This window comes from Apodemus sylvaticus, chromosome 19 (genome assembly GCF_947179515.1).
Source record: "Apodemus sylvaticus chromosome 19, mApoSyl1.1, whole genome shotgun sequence".
Classification (NCBI taxonomy): domain Eukaryota; kingdom Metazoa; phylum Chordata; class Mammalia; order Rodentia; family Muridae; genus Apodemus; species Apodemus sylvaticus.
The window spans coordinates 6,403,567-6,416,630 of record NC_067490.1 but is presented as its reverse complement, the minus strand read 5'-3'; the positions used below and the strand labels follow the sequence as shown (position 1 = coordinate 6,416,630).

The 13,064-nt window shown below is 54.2% G+C and overlaps 1 protein-coding gene across 4 annotated transcripts; it reads right to left on the bottom strand.

Annotated features, from left to right (window-relative positions):
- Positions 1-1,398: 1,398 nt before the first annotated feature.
- Positions 1,399-11,456, bottom strand: Pi16 (peptidase inhibitor 16). 4 transcript variants are annotated; one of them, XM_052164193.1, is made up of 7 exons: positions 10,839-11,455; positions 7,387-7,608; positions 3,911-4,020; positions 3,548-3,636; positions 2,320-3,054; positions 1,978-2,107; positions 1,399-1,490 (listed from the first exon to the last, which is right to left on the bottom strand). In XM_052164193.1, exons 1-6 carry the CDS (start codon positions 11,004-11,006, stop codon positions 1,998-2,000), a joined length of 1,434 nt encoding a protein of 477 aa, XP_052020153.1. In that variant the 5' UTR covers positions 11,007-11,455; the 3' UTR covers positions 1,399-1,490; positions 1,978-1,997. The 4 variants fall into 4 exon arrangements, with proteins under 4 accessions (XP_052020153.1, XP_052020154.1, XP_052020155.1 ...); XM_052164194.1 differs by having other exon boundaries at positions 2,368-3,054; XM_052164195.1 differs by having other exon boundaries at positions 2,956-3,054; positions 10,839-11,452.
- Positions 11,457-13,064: the final 1,608 nt, after the last annotated feature.

Below are 13,064 nucleotides of genomic sequence, written 5' to 3'. Positions count from 1 at the left end.
GGCAGGGAGGTGGGAGTGGGTGGGTGGGTAGAGGAACACCCTCATAGAAGCAGGAGTAGGGGGGGTGGGATAGGGGGTTTCCGGGAGAGGGGGAAACTGGGTAAGGGGATAACACTTGAAATGTAAAAATAAATAAATATTTTTAAAAAAATATCAAGCTGGGGCTGTCCAGTTGGCTAAGTAATGGCGCCTGCCACCAGGCCTGACAACCTGAGTTTGATCCCCAGAACGTGCATGGAGGAAGAGCTGTCCCCGCAGGTTGTCCTCTGCATGCACCGTGCTTACCCCACCCTGCACAGACACTAGATAAATACATCTCCAAACATTGAGTTGGATGCTTCACCTTTTTCTTCCAGCCAGGTGTGGTGGCGCACGCCTTTAATCCCAGCATTTACAAGGCAGAAACAGGCGGATCTCTGAGTTTAAGACCAGCCTGGCCTACATAGAGCGTTCCAGGACAGTCAGGGCTACGCAGAGACTTGATCTCAAAACACACCCAAATAAAGATGACGGGACATGGTACATGTGTGCCATTGCCCGGGAGTGGAGGTTGGAGGGCTACTTGCCTTTACCCATGATCCTTTTCACTGGCCCCAAGTTGTATAGTTTAAATGGATAGCTTCTGTGTCTTTATTGAGAGAAGTAGCCTTGATGCACTAGCCTGGCCAAGACCCCTTCCTGGCCCCTCTTTTTGTCCTTTGTGTTCCTGACCCACAAAACTTCTGGACCACTCTATTCTGATTCCCAGAGAGGTTTCCATGCCCCGGGCCTCTGTCTCAGGGTTCCTTCGAAGCACCTAAGTTGCCCAAGCCTTGCCAAGTTGAAACTTGTGGCCGGGACAGGCCTGAGCATCAGCCTCCTCATGGAAATGGCCCAATCCCCAAAGTCACAGAGGTAACTTCTGGTCCTTCCTTCTGCTCTTCTTCCTGCAAGGCTACCTGCGGCTTGGGTGGAGTGGAAATTACCAGAAGGAAAGGGATGGCTCGGGAAGGGGGTGGGGCAGTGGGGAGAGAGGAAGAGAGAGGACAGAAGAGTTGCATGGGTGGGCAGACCACTTTCTCACAACCCCACCTCATGCAAAGCACTGAGCCGTGGCTCTCAGACAGGCTTTATTCAGGAGTCAAGGCTGCCTTTGTCCCCGTCGCCCCGTCTCCCCACCCACAGAACCCCACTTGGCTGGGGCTTGTTCTTCACCTGCCCCTTGGGGTCTGCTGTCCAAGTCACATGGGCCCTCAGAGATGGGGAACCCCAGAGCCTTCAGGCAGACAGTGCTCCCCACCCCCACCCCACCCTGTGGAGCAGACAAGTGTCCTCAGAATCCTGTTCTCTGTAGAACTCCGCTGTAAGGGGCAGGAAGGGCCCTGGTGTGCAGTTGCTGAGGAGCTAGATCCACAGCCTTTCCCTTCCAGAGGGGCTTTAGCCAGGCGGTGGTGTCTTGTTTGAGGGACAGGATAGGAGGACACAGCAGTTGGGCAGCTGACCTCTTCTCCCTGGGAAGAAAGGCAGTAGGCACTTCAGGACTACAAGAGCCAAGTTCTTTGTTTGTTTGTTTGTTTGTTTGCTTGTTTGTTTTTTGAGACAGGGTTTCTCTGTGTAGCCCTGGCTGTCCTGGAACTCACTCTGTAGACCAGACTGGCCTCAAACGCAGAAATCCACTTGCCTCTGCCTCCCAAGTCCTGGCGTTTACAGGCGTGCGCCACCACTGCTCGGCAAGAGCCAAGTTCTTGAAGAGGCTAAGAACCTCTGTCCTTAAGAAACTAGGCTCATGTGGCCCACTAGAACTGCTCAGAACAGCTTGCAGCTTGGCCGAGGGCAGCACCCTAGCCCCACCCTCGTGGAAGAAGCTCTGGGGGAGGCAGGTATGGGCTGGTCCTGCATGGCAGAGAGGAGGGGGAGGGCAAGACCTGCTCCAGATGCTCACTCTGGCTTCTAACTTGGAAAAAGAACCCAGAATGGGCATGAGGCCAGTTTCCTCACCAGGTCTTTGGGTGTCCCCCTCAGAATGGGCCAGCCAGCAGCAAGGGAGGCAGCAGCAGTCCCAGGAAAGGACCCAACACGTGAGCGGAACTCCTCAAATCCCTGCCGGCCTTTTTGGGGTCCTCTGCACCTACAGAAAGGAAAGGGGGCTGCATTTCAGCTTGAAAACAGCCCGGCCTGACTGACTCTCCACTCACTCCATGCAAGGTGCAGGCAGCAGGCGGGGAGGAAGCATCTTCCCGATGGCTGGTGCATGCTTTACCATGCCCCAAACACTGGATCCACAGCCCAGGATACCAGCATTCTGGAGCCAGGAAGGAAAATAAGGTCTTCGGGCCTTACCTGTCCAGGATGACTGTAGGGCCAGGGTGCGCCCACCTGTGGCATTACCTGAGGCACTAGGGAGGTTGGGCAGGGATGTGGCAGCAGGGTGGTCAGAGTGTTCCAGTGAGGCCTTCTGCCCACCGTGCTCCTGGGTTGGAAGAACTGGGACCAAAGCCTCACTGGAAACAGACAACTCTGCCGCGGCCTCGGGCGACTCGGCCTCCTCCGGCTTAGGCAACTCGGCCTCTGGCTTAGGCAACTCGGCCTTGGGCTCAGACTCCTCCTGGATTTGGGGTAGGGATTCTCCTGTCTCTGTCAGGGACATCTTGGGGTGCAGGGGTTTCTCTGGGCTCACGGAGGGTGCGCTCGGCTTGCTGGCTTCTTTGTCCGTAGGTGTGGGGACAGGGATGTGTGTTGATGTGAGGAAGTTAACTAGCCCTTCATCCAGTGAGAGCTGGATGTGCGTTGCAGAAACCGAGGGGACCTCAGTTACAAAAGACTGAGCCTCCGTTGCCATGGAGGAGGGGCCTTCGGTTGCTAAGGAAGATGAGGCCTTTGTTTCTAGCGCAGGTGAGGACTCGGTTGCCAGGGAATCCGAGACCTTTGTTACCGAGGAGAAATGTAGAGTCTCAGAGGTTGCTAGGGATGGAGTACCGGTTTCCCTGGAGCTTGGGACTTCTGGTGCACGGGTGGAAGGGACCTCGGTCACCCTTGGGGGCGAATCCTGCGCCTTTTCCGGGTTTCTCATGGGCTCTGTTTGGCAAGGCCAGGCATTAGGAGACCCCACCCGGCCGCAGGATATCCCACCGGGATGCGCGAGCTATACTCCCTCTGCAGCGGGTGTGCCCCTCTGGTAATGTAACTTTCTGTCTTTGACGCAACTAACTCCTCCACCCACCGCCTAGTCCAAGCTACGTTTAGAGGACTGCCTGGCAGGCCCCGCCCATTCAACCACAGACTACGCCCACCGCCCGGACCTTCCCGCTCGGCCACGCCCCTCGCTCGGCACTCCTGAGCCTCGGGATCCCAACTCTCCTAGGGACTTTAGGATGGAATCTGTCACTCGGAGTTAAGGAGTCGCCGAGGCGGCTGTGCAGGGAAGGCAGAAAGTCACAGAGGGTCTCCGCCATCGCATCCCGTAGGCCCCTCTCCTGCTTCTCAGGGCGGGAGTCTGAGACGCTAAGTCACCCAGGCCCGGGGTTGTGGGGGACTCCCCACCCCATCTCAGCTCTCGCCTGCCACTCACCACAGAGAGAGTTCTCGCAGCTGTAGCCAAGAGGGCACTGGGAGCAAGGAGTCCCCTCCTGGTAGGGCTTTCGGCCCTTCACGTTCCCCCTAAATGAGAAGGCATTGCTGCAGGGAAGGCCTGGCGCCTTCCTACCGGTCCCCACGTTCCCCAGACGCACAGGAGATTCATCCACAGGAGCCCACGGGGATGCTTCCCGGGGGTCACGGGCTCCCTCCCTCCCCGCTTCTCCGTTAACCAAATTAGACCCCGCGTGGGGCCATCACAGCTGTCAAGACGGGCAGGACTACATTAGCGGCCCTCAGCATCCTTGAGCTGGGCCCAGTCCTGTCCTCCCCTAAGCCTCTGGCCCTCAGCACTTACGGGGGCTCGTAGTTGCACACCAGCAAGTGGATGTTAGCCTCCTCCACTCCCTGGAGAGTCTCGCAGAAGTGGGAGCCACATCCAATTCTCTCGGTCTTGCTCCACACTACCTAAAGGAGGGGAACCCAGCAGGTTAGCCCTGGACTGGGTAACACAGTCAGTCGTCCGTGGGACCCTATAGCCTCAGGCCAAAACTGCTTCTGGGGGGGGGGGTAGAGGCAGGGGAAGAGGGTGTCTACCCTCTCTGCCAAACAGAGAAGTCACCAGGCCTCTTTCTTCCCTCAGCCTCAGGCCTCTGATACACCCTGTCCACTCTCCCATGGCCTCTTTCTAGAGATCCTTAGGGATTTTCGGCTATTCGGTTGGTTGCTTTGGTGTTGGTTTTTTGAGACAGGGTTTCTCTGTAGCCCTGGCTGTCCTGGAACTTGCTCTGTAGAACAGGCTGGCCTCAAACTCAGAAATTCGCCTGCCTCTGCCTCCCAAATGCTGGGATTAAAGGTGTGAGCCACCACCACCCGGCCAGCCGTTTTTTGTTGTTGTTGTTGTTTTTTTAAAGAATTATTTATTTGGGGACTGGAGAGATGGCTCAGTGGTTAACAGCACTGACTGCTCTTCTAGAGGTCCTGAGTTCAACTCCCAACAACCACATAGTGACTCACACCCATCTATAATGGGATCCGATGCCCTCTTCTGGTGTGTCTGAAGACATCAATGGCATACTCACATGTATTATATATATATATATATATATATATATATATATATATATATATATATATATATATATATATATATATATTGGTTTTTCAGCTTTATTGTAGAAAGTAGAGGGAAAGAGAAAAGATAGGGAGGAAGAGGGGGGAGGGGATGGGGAGCAGGGGACAAGAGACAGAAGAGAACGAGAAAGAGTAAGAGCTAAATAAATCATTAAAAAAAAGAATTATTTATTCTGGGCTGGAGAGATGGTTCAGCAGTTGAGAGCACTGACTGCTCTTTCAGAGGTCCCGAGTTCAAATCCCAACAACCAATAATTCAAACTCAACAACAACAACAACAACAACAACAAGGATTAATTATTTATTCATTTTATGTATGTGAGTACAGTGTTCCCGTCCTCAGACACACCAGAAGAGGAATCTGATTCCATTACAGATGGTTGTGAGCCACCGTGTGGTTGCTGGGATTTGAACTCAGGACCTCTGGAAGAGCAGTCAGTGCTCTTAACCACTGGGCCATCTCTCCAGCCCCCAAACAAGGTTTTAAACAGGGGTTCTATGCAAAGGATCAGAGATAGAGGAGCACTTCAGCCACAAGGAAAGTCCGAGGAGAAGTTATGTTGAACCTTTCCCCATTCCAACTAACACCTTAGCAAACCTTCACTCTGCCTCTTTTGGGGATTGGCCTGGCTGCTAGAATAATTTCTTCCTAAATACAAAAATAAAACTATTAATCCCAGCACTCTGGGCAGAATCAGGCAGATCTCTCTGTGGGAGTTCCAGGCCAGCCAAGGCTACCTAGTGAGGTCCTGTCTTAACAACAACAAAACAAAAATGTGTGCCCTGCCGAAGGGTGGGGAGGCCACATTTTCCTGAGTTTCTAGGCTCAGGTTGTCGGGAATCCTGCTTACAGTAGCAGTGGCACCTCGGACTCCTGTTTGAGCAGCTGAGTTTTAGAAATGGCTCCCAGCTTAGAACAGAGCCACAGATAGCGTGGTCGGTCTGGCAGGAGTGCGTTGGGTGAGGGTGGACTGGGATGTCCCAGTAGGGAGGGTGCTGGGACCTTCCCAGCTTGGGTGGGATCTTGTATTTCCTTAAGATTAGGGCTAAAAATACCAGCTCAAAAGGGCACTGGAAATGGGAGGGTGGGGTGAGGGTGGAACTGTTGGATTTCCCCCCTTTTTGAATCTGGTGTAATCGTTTGTACAATAAGCATTGGGAAGAGAAAACCATCCCTTAACACCAAGGTTAGCGTCACCCAGCAAGACTGAACTTTCTAAAAGCATCGGAATTGAGTGGAGAGTGAAGGCTATCTGAGAGAGGCCAGAAACACTTGTCAGAAGGCCCCAGGAGCCTTTCTCCAGTGAGCATGTGCTTTCTGCCTACATAGTGTTTTTAGAAACTTTTTTTTTTTTAATTTGGGGTAATGCCAGGTGGTGGTGGCACATGCCTTTGATCCTAGGGCACTTGGGAGGCAGAGACAGGCAGATTTCTGAGTTCGAGGCCATCCTGGTTTACAGAGTGAGTTCCAGGACAGCCAGAGCTACACAGGGAAACCCTGTCTCGAAAAAAAACAAAACAAAACAAAACAAAAACAAAAAACAAAAAAAAAATTGGGGTAGAGAGATACTACTCTGTTGGGCTTGGTGGCGACTGCCTAAACCCACTGGTCCATCTTGCCCGCCCTCTTATTTATTTTATCTAAATGAGTTACACTGTAGCAGTCTTCAGACACACCAGAAGAGGGCATCGGATCCCTTTAAAGATAGTTGTGATCCACCATGTGGTTGTTGGGAATCGAACTCAGGACCTCTGGAAGAGCAGTCAGTGCTCTTAACAGCTGAACCATCGCTCCAGCCCTCGCCTGCCCTCTTAAACACAGTTTTTCTTCTAATGCAAAACGTAATCAAGTTTGTCTATTTACTTTATCAGTTTGGCAGATTAGAAACAGCAAATTAGAAACGGAAGTGCCACGAGCGACAGTGGCAGGAAAGGGGAGGGGGGAGGGGCACCTGCGGCTGAGGCAAAAGCTCTGGACCACTCAGGGTTCACTGTCACCCAGGACAACCACTGCATTCAGGAAATAGGCGCTGCGACACCTGCCTTCTCGGCAAGATAAAGCGGGTGACCTAGGATTTCAAAGATGTGCCTATTTTGAAGAGATGTAAACGACAGTTTGAGTGGCCTTTGCACGCTAATGGCTGCGCAGATTATTAGCGATGCTGTAAGGGGGAGAGGACCGGTTTAAGGGGAGGCTGCTCCGAGTGGAGCCAAGAGGTTACAGATCACCCTACCAGGGCCCGCACGTGGCTCCACCCATCTGGAGATCCTGCCGGCCCCGCCTAGGACCAGGTGGCTCCACCCAACCCCCCCCCTCAAGGACCCAGCCCGCTCTGCCCAAGGTGCGTGTGGCCCCACCCCTCTCCTCGAGGTCAAGACCAAACCACGCACTCACGTGGCTTATCAGAACACCTGACAGCCAGGAGGTGGTGGCGCACGCCTGTAATCCCAGCACCTGGGAGGCAGAGGCAGGCGGATTTCTGAGTTCGAGGCCAGCCTGCTCTACAGATCAATCGTGCAGGTAGCCGTATTCAACATCAAGAGCCCTCCCCCTCTCCCCCACTCCATCACAAGGCTCATCCAACAGCCAGAGGCCAGCCCAACACCTAGATTCCTCAGCCCTCAGGCTGTGTTAGGAGCCCTCACCCGGGAGCTCACTGCCCCACCCTCTGCCCCCCGCCGTCCTGCCCAGACTGTCACCTGAGTGTAGTGGCCGCACATCTGGCCAGGATCGCAGGCGGCCGTGCTGAGGTTGTAATACTCGTGCTCCTCGTACCAGTTCCCCACGGCCAGCGGCACGTCCATGCCCTCGTCCGTGATGGCGAACAAGTTCTCTCCGCGCCGCCCGCGCTCTTTGTTGTGCCCCCACACGCACTTCTGAGCGTAGGCCTTGGCGAAGGCGGCCAGCTCGTCGTCCCACCTCTGCAGGGACGCAAGGGAAGCAAGCCAGGGAGGCGAGCGTGGTTAAAGCAGGCCGGGGACGTCTTGAAACCTCTGTAGGCCAGAGACTGGCTTGCCGCACCACGCCCTCTTAGCAAGGTGACTCCTGGCTTGTCTCCAGAATCAGTTCCCCCGTGGTTTCAGCGGGAAACCCACACTCATTCATACCCTGGGGTTCGTCTCTTACCCTTCACAGGGCATGGGGGCGGGGGCAGGGGATTGATGTTGATTGTGATCTTTGTGCCTGATTGAACTGCTCGACATCTGAAGCTGTCTAGAGAAATGTTGGTGGACCCGTGCATTATTGACCCCGGGCTGCCGCCTCACTGCGTAGCCTCTTCTTAAGTGTTCAGCTCTCTGTGAAGGTCCCTCACTTCCTCAGAGCCCTGCCTAAGCCAAAGCTGTCAAAACCCCAACTCCAGATTCTCCAGTCTGTCTCGCAGGTGAGAGAGACTCCTCCGGGAAGGGCAGTTTTGCTTAGAGAGCCTTGGGGTTCCGTCCGTGGCTGGGAGAGGATGGAGGAGGGTGGAGCAGAGGAGGAGGATTTTTTTTTTTTTTTCGAGACAGAGTTTCTCTGTGTAGCCCTGGCTGTCCTGGAACTCACTCTGTAGACCAGGCTGGCCTCGAACTCAGAAAACCGCCTGCCTCTGCCTCCCAAGTGCCACTGCCCGGCAGGAGGAGGATCTTAAGGCATCTGACCCCAACAGCTAAGGAGGAAGACCTGGATCCCATTAACCTCTGTCGGCCTCTCCTGGAAATGGACGCCCGAGTGACTTGTTCCAGCCTCTGCTTCTGCCCCACACTGTCCCGCCTCACCCCACCCCCAGCCTGACAGCCCCACCTGACAGAAGCAGCTGCAGGAGCTGAGGTGACACAGGGAGAACTGTGTGACCGTGTCCACTTCCCACCTACTCAGTGCTTTAGCTTCCTGGAACCCTCGGAGCGTGAACGGGGACAGTACCAGGGCTGAGCCTTGATGAGGCGTGCTCTCTCTCTTTGATCATCTTTAAAAATTAATCATGCACTTACTTTTAGGTATATGTGAATTGCAGGTGCATGCCTAACAGTGCCTGCGCCAAGGCGAGAGGACAGCTTTCCAGAGCCTATTCTTCCTATCAAGCCTCTGGGGAGGGAACTCAGCTCATCCGATTTGCTTGGCTAAACCCTTTGAGAAACACCTGGCTGGCCACGCTCTGGCCATTTTGTTTTAAATCTGACAATAGTGGGCAGTTGGTAGTAGAAACCGGGATCAGGGGTTTCCAGGGTGAACCACAGTGCTCCAGGGTAGACAGGCCCAGCATAATCTCCATCTGTCACAGTGTCACAGTGCTGGGTGATGTGGGTGCTTCCCCACCCCCAACCCCAACCCACTCCCAGACACCCTCCAGACAACCCCGGAGCCCAGAACTGAACCCAGGGCCTGTGCTTGCTAGGCAAGAGCTCTGTCACTGAGCTAAATCCCTAACCCCAGTGAATACTTTTGTTTTTTTGTTTTGTTTTGTTTTTCTTTCCCCACTTCCCCTCTCCCTCTTGCTCTGGCCCATAGGTTTTTTATTTGTTTCTCATTACAGATGGTTGTGAGCCACCATGTTGTTGCTGGGATTTGAACTCATGACCTCCGGAAGAGCAGTCAGTGCTCTTAACCACTGAGCCATCTCACCAGTCCCCCCTGTGGGTACTTTTAATAGATAGTTATGACTGAGAGACCAACTCAGAGTAGCCCGACTCTAACCTCCAAGCTGAGTCTATGCCTGAACTCCCATGGGGACTTCTCAGTCTGTGGCGTTGCCACCGCCATGATCCTTTCTCCCTGGAAGTAGGTCCGTCCACTCTGGCATTCAGGAGTCCTGGGCACTAGGCCAGAACAAGAGCAAGAACCAGAAGCCCAAGTTCATGTGGGTGTAAGTTGCCCGGGGAGCGTGGCCACTGTGGTCGGTGCCACAGGTAACTGGACCCTGTGGGCATACTGAGGGTGGACGAAGAGACGGGGCTAAATGACAAAGTGCTAGCCAGGTGCGGGACACCCTGAGCAAAGTCACCCTGGGTAGAGGGTGCTAGCCATCTAAGTGGAAATGGTGAGTCTGGCTCTCACCCAACTGTGAGAACTGCTAACTTGTATCTAGGGACAAGCAAAACTGCTAACTTGTATCTAGGGACAAGCAAAACTGCTAACTAGTATCTAGGGACAAGCAAAACTGCTAACTAGTATCTAGAGACAAGCAAAACTGCTAACTAGTATCTAGGAGCAGGTAGAACTGCTAACTAGTATCTAGGCTTCTGATTTGTCTGCAGTTCCTGGTTGTCAAGAGCAATGGGTGTGGTGCTGTGAGCATTTCTCAACAGTCATCCTGTCTGACCTGCAGGGCCGAGATGTCCGTACCTAACTGTCCACCAGGAAAAGGCTCCCCTCGGAGTCACCAAGCCACAGGGGACAGGCTGAGGCTCCGAGCTAAATGTCCGGACCCCAGCTTCCCTGCTGTATTTCCCAGGTGTGGCTTGGCTCTTAGCTCGGGGGGGGGGGGTTCCTGCCACTGGAGGGTGTCTGGGAGTGGGGTGGGGAGTAGGAGAGGGTGGACCAGTCAGACTTCAGAGAGGACAGAAAGGGAGGGATCCTAACTCTATCAGCTGAAACCAGAGCAGACATCCTGCCCCAACCCTGTCATCTGATAATATTCTTTCCGCCAGATTGGCCTCGGGCACCCAGCCTGGGCCTCCACTGTCTAGTGCTCCTCTCTCTGTTGTGTAGCTAGTTGGTGTGTGTGTTATAAGTGTGTTTCTTTTATATTTCACCGCACATAGTATTACATGCGAGAGTTAGCCTGTGCATGCGGGCGTGCTTGCGAGCCCATTTTACGGATGAGAGACTGAGAGTCCACGTGGTTACAGGATGCACCCGAAGCCCTTCCCCGCCCTCTCTTCCCTGCTCCAGTGTTTTCAGGGCACATCTGCCTTTTCCTCTTCCTCTCCAGCCCATCTTGAGAAGAGCTGAGGGAGGAGGAGGCCACCGGTGTGGGGAGCCAGGACTCAAGCCCGAGCAAGTTCCCTCCAAGCCTCAGTTTTCTCATCTAGAAGATGGGGCTGATTATGGGGATCCCCAGGGACCCTGTCACTGACCCGAGGAAGGGGTCTTGAGAGAGCGTCCCCACGGGGAGCTGAGGAGGGAAAGGTCGTGCCCCTTCAGTCCCAGGAGGTGGGCACCCAGCCACACTTACCATCTGCAGCATGTCCGAGGCTGGCGGGGACACCTGTGCTCGGTAGTAGTTGTGAAGATCCACCATGGTTTGCTTCTCAGTCTCTGTGAGGGCTGTGGTGGGGCCGGTGGCAGTCAGCAGCAGGAGGAGCAGCGGCGGAGTCACCCACGGGCTGCAGGAGCTGTGCATGGTGGCCAGCCCTCTGCCTCTCCCCGTCAGGGGTCTGGCGGCTGGACTTAAAGGCCTTCCCACACAAGCACCACCCTGGCTGGGGTGGGGCGCCAGGGGCTGTGTGTCTGGAGGCCCAGCCCGACTCAGACAATGTCTCCAGGAGGGCTGGGTGCCTTGGGTCTGAACCAGAAGCAGAATCCACTCCCCTTGGAGTCCTTGGCGACAGACTCCTTCTCTCTCAGTAATGGGGGCTCAGGCCAAAGGCTATACGAGCTCCGTGGTCCCTCCTGAGATGGGTGGATCCTCGGGGGACACAATCCCAGAAGCGGCTGCGGAGCTGTGCTGTGATACACAGCTCACACCTACTGAGTGTAGAGGACTGCACAAAGATGGGACCTTACAGAGCTGCCCCTACAGGACTGGGCAAGAGGAGGAAGCTGCCTGTGGTACCGCAGAAAGAGCAAGAGAGGAAGAGGTGATGTGTCCAGATGCCTCAGTCCGCAGGTTCTGCCCACCGCAGTGTTTGCTGAGTCACAGCAGCAACCTTAAGTCCCCACCCCAGGTCTCTGTAAGAGTAGCAGGCACCCTTGACCACTGAGCTGTCTCTCCAGCCCCAGTGGAGCCTTCTAAATAAGACTCGGAATAGTCACAGGAACAGGAAGGACGTCAGGGATGGTATGGTGGTCTCCCGTATGCCTCAGACCGGCTCTTCATTATGTAACCCAGGTTAGCTGCTCTCTGATTGCTGTCCTTCTGCAATTATATTTATTTACTTATCACATGTGAGGACTCTGTCTGCATGTACACCTACATGGCAGAAGAGGGCATTAGATCACATTGGTAGATGGCTGGGAGCCATCATGTGTGTGGGTGCTGGGAATTGAACTCAGGTCCTCTGGAAGAGCAGCCAGTGCTCTTACCGCTGAGCCATCTGTCCAGCCCCCTTCCAGCCCCCCTCCAATTCTTCCTCCTCTGTTTTTAAAAAGATGTTCTCATGAGGACTTGACACATGGAACGGAGGTCCCTGGCAGTGCACATTGGTGAGGCCTGGAGGGGGACAGCTTAAGAATGACAGAATTGGGCTGGAGAGATGGCTCAGCGGTTAAGAGCACTGACTGCTCTTCCAGAGGTCCTGAGTTCAAATCCCAGCAACCACATGGTGGCTCACAACCATCTGTAATGAGATCTGATGCCCTCTTCTGGGGTGTCTGAAGATAGCTACAGTGTACTTACATATAATAAATAAATATATCTTTTAAAAAAAGAATGAACAGAATTTATGAAGCATGTAATTATAAAAAAATCCATGCTATCACCGGCTAGACACACAAAGAAGGGGTGTCAGAATCGGGGAGCCAGGCGGAGATGTCCATTCCACAAGTGACCTAAAGTAAGTTGCCTGAAGGAGACAAGGGTCCACGCTGTGTGGAGTTGTTCCCTGGCCTTCTCTGTTAAGCTAGATCCTCTTTGTTTGTTTGGTTTGTTTTTTGAGACTGTTTCTCTTTGTAGCCCTGGCTGCCCTGGAACTCACTCTATAGACCAGGCTGGCCTTGATCTTACAGAGCTCTGTCTGCCTCTGCCTCCTGAGTGCTGGGATTAAAAGGCCTGGGCTGCCACCACCCCTCAGGCCCTGGCTTTCTCTTACCCTCACTACCGCCACCTGCCGCCCTTCTCTTTGTCAGCTCCCTGCGAGCAAACGACCGAACCGGGACTGTGCAGGCGGCAGTGCCTACTTGTGGGGATCTCATGGCCCTTCTTCCTTACAGATGCAGTTCTAGCCACCCTGAGATGGTGCCAGGCAGGGTGGATCCTCGGGCAACAGAGCCACCATGGGAGGGGACTCCTCCCATCTGTCTCCTGCGGGCCACAGGCCTCCTCCTGGAACCCTTGGTGTCCATGCCTAAGAATACTCTGCGCAGTGTAACGCCCGTACCCTCTCCTAGAGCAAAAAAGTGAGCCCAGGGCTTCTCCTTGGGGGCTTCCCAATGGGAGGTGGTCACGTATAAATCTGATCCAAGAAGCCAAACGGGCAAGGGCTGGAGCTAGGATCAGGCCATGGGGTTTGATCCCCCAGCA

Coding starts and splice junctions, on each gene's coding strand:
- Pi16 (XM_052164192.1), bottom strand. CDS start 11,006: ATGCACAGCTCCTGCAGCCCGTGGGTGACTCCGCCGCTGCTCCTCCTG. Junction 4,021..7,386: donor TGTGCGGCCACTACACTCAG/GTGACAGTCTGG, acceptor CCCCTCCTTTAG/GTAGTGTGGAGCAAGACCGA. Junction 3,055..3,547: donor CTGCGAGAACTCTCTCTGTG/GTGAGTGGCAGG, acceptor CTTGCCAAACAG/AGCCCATGAGAAACCCGGAA.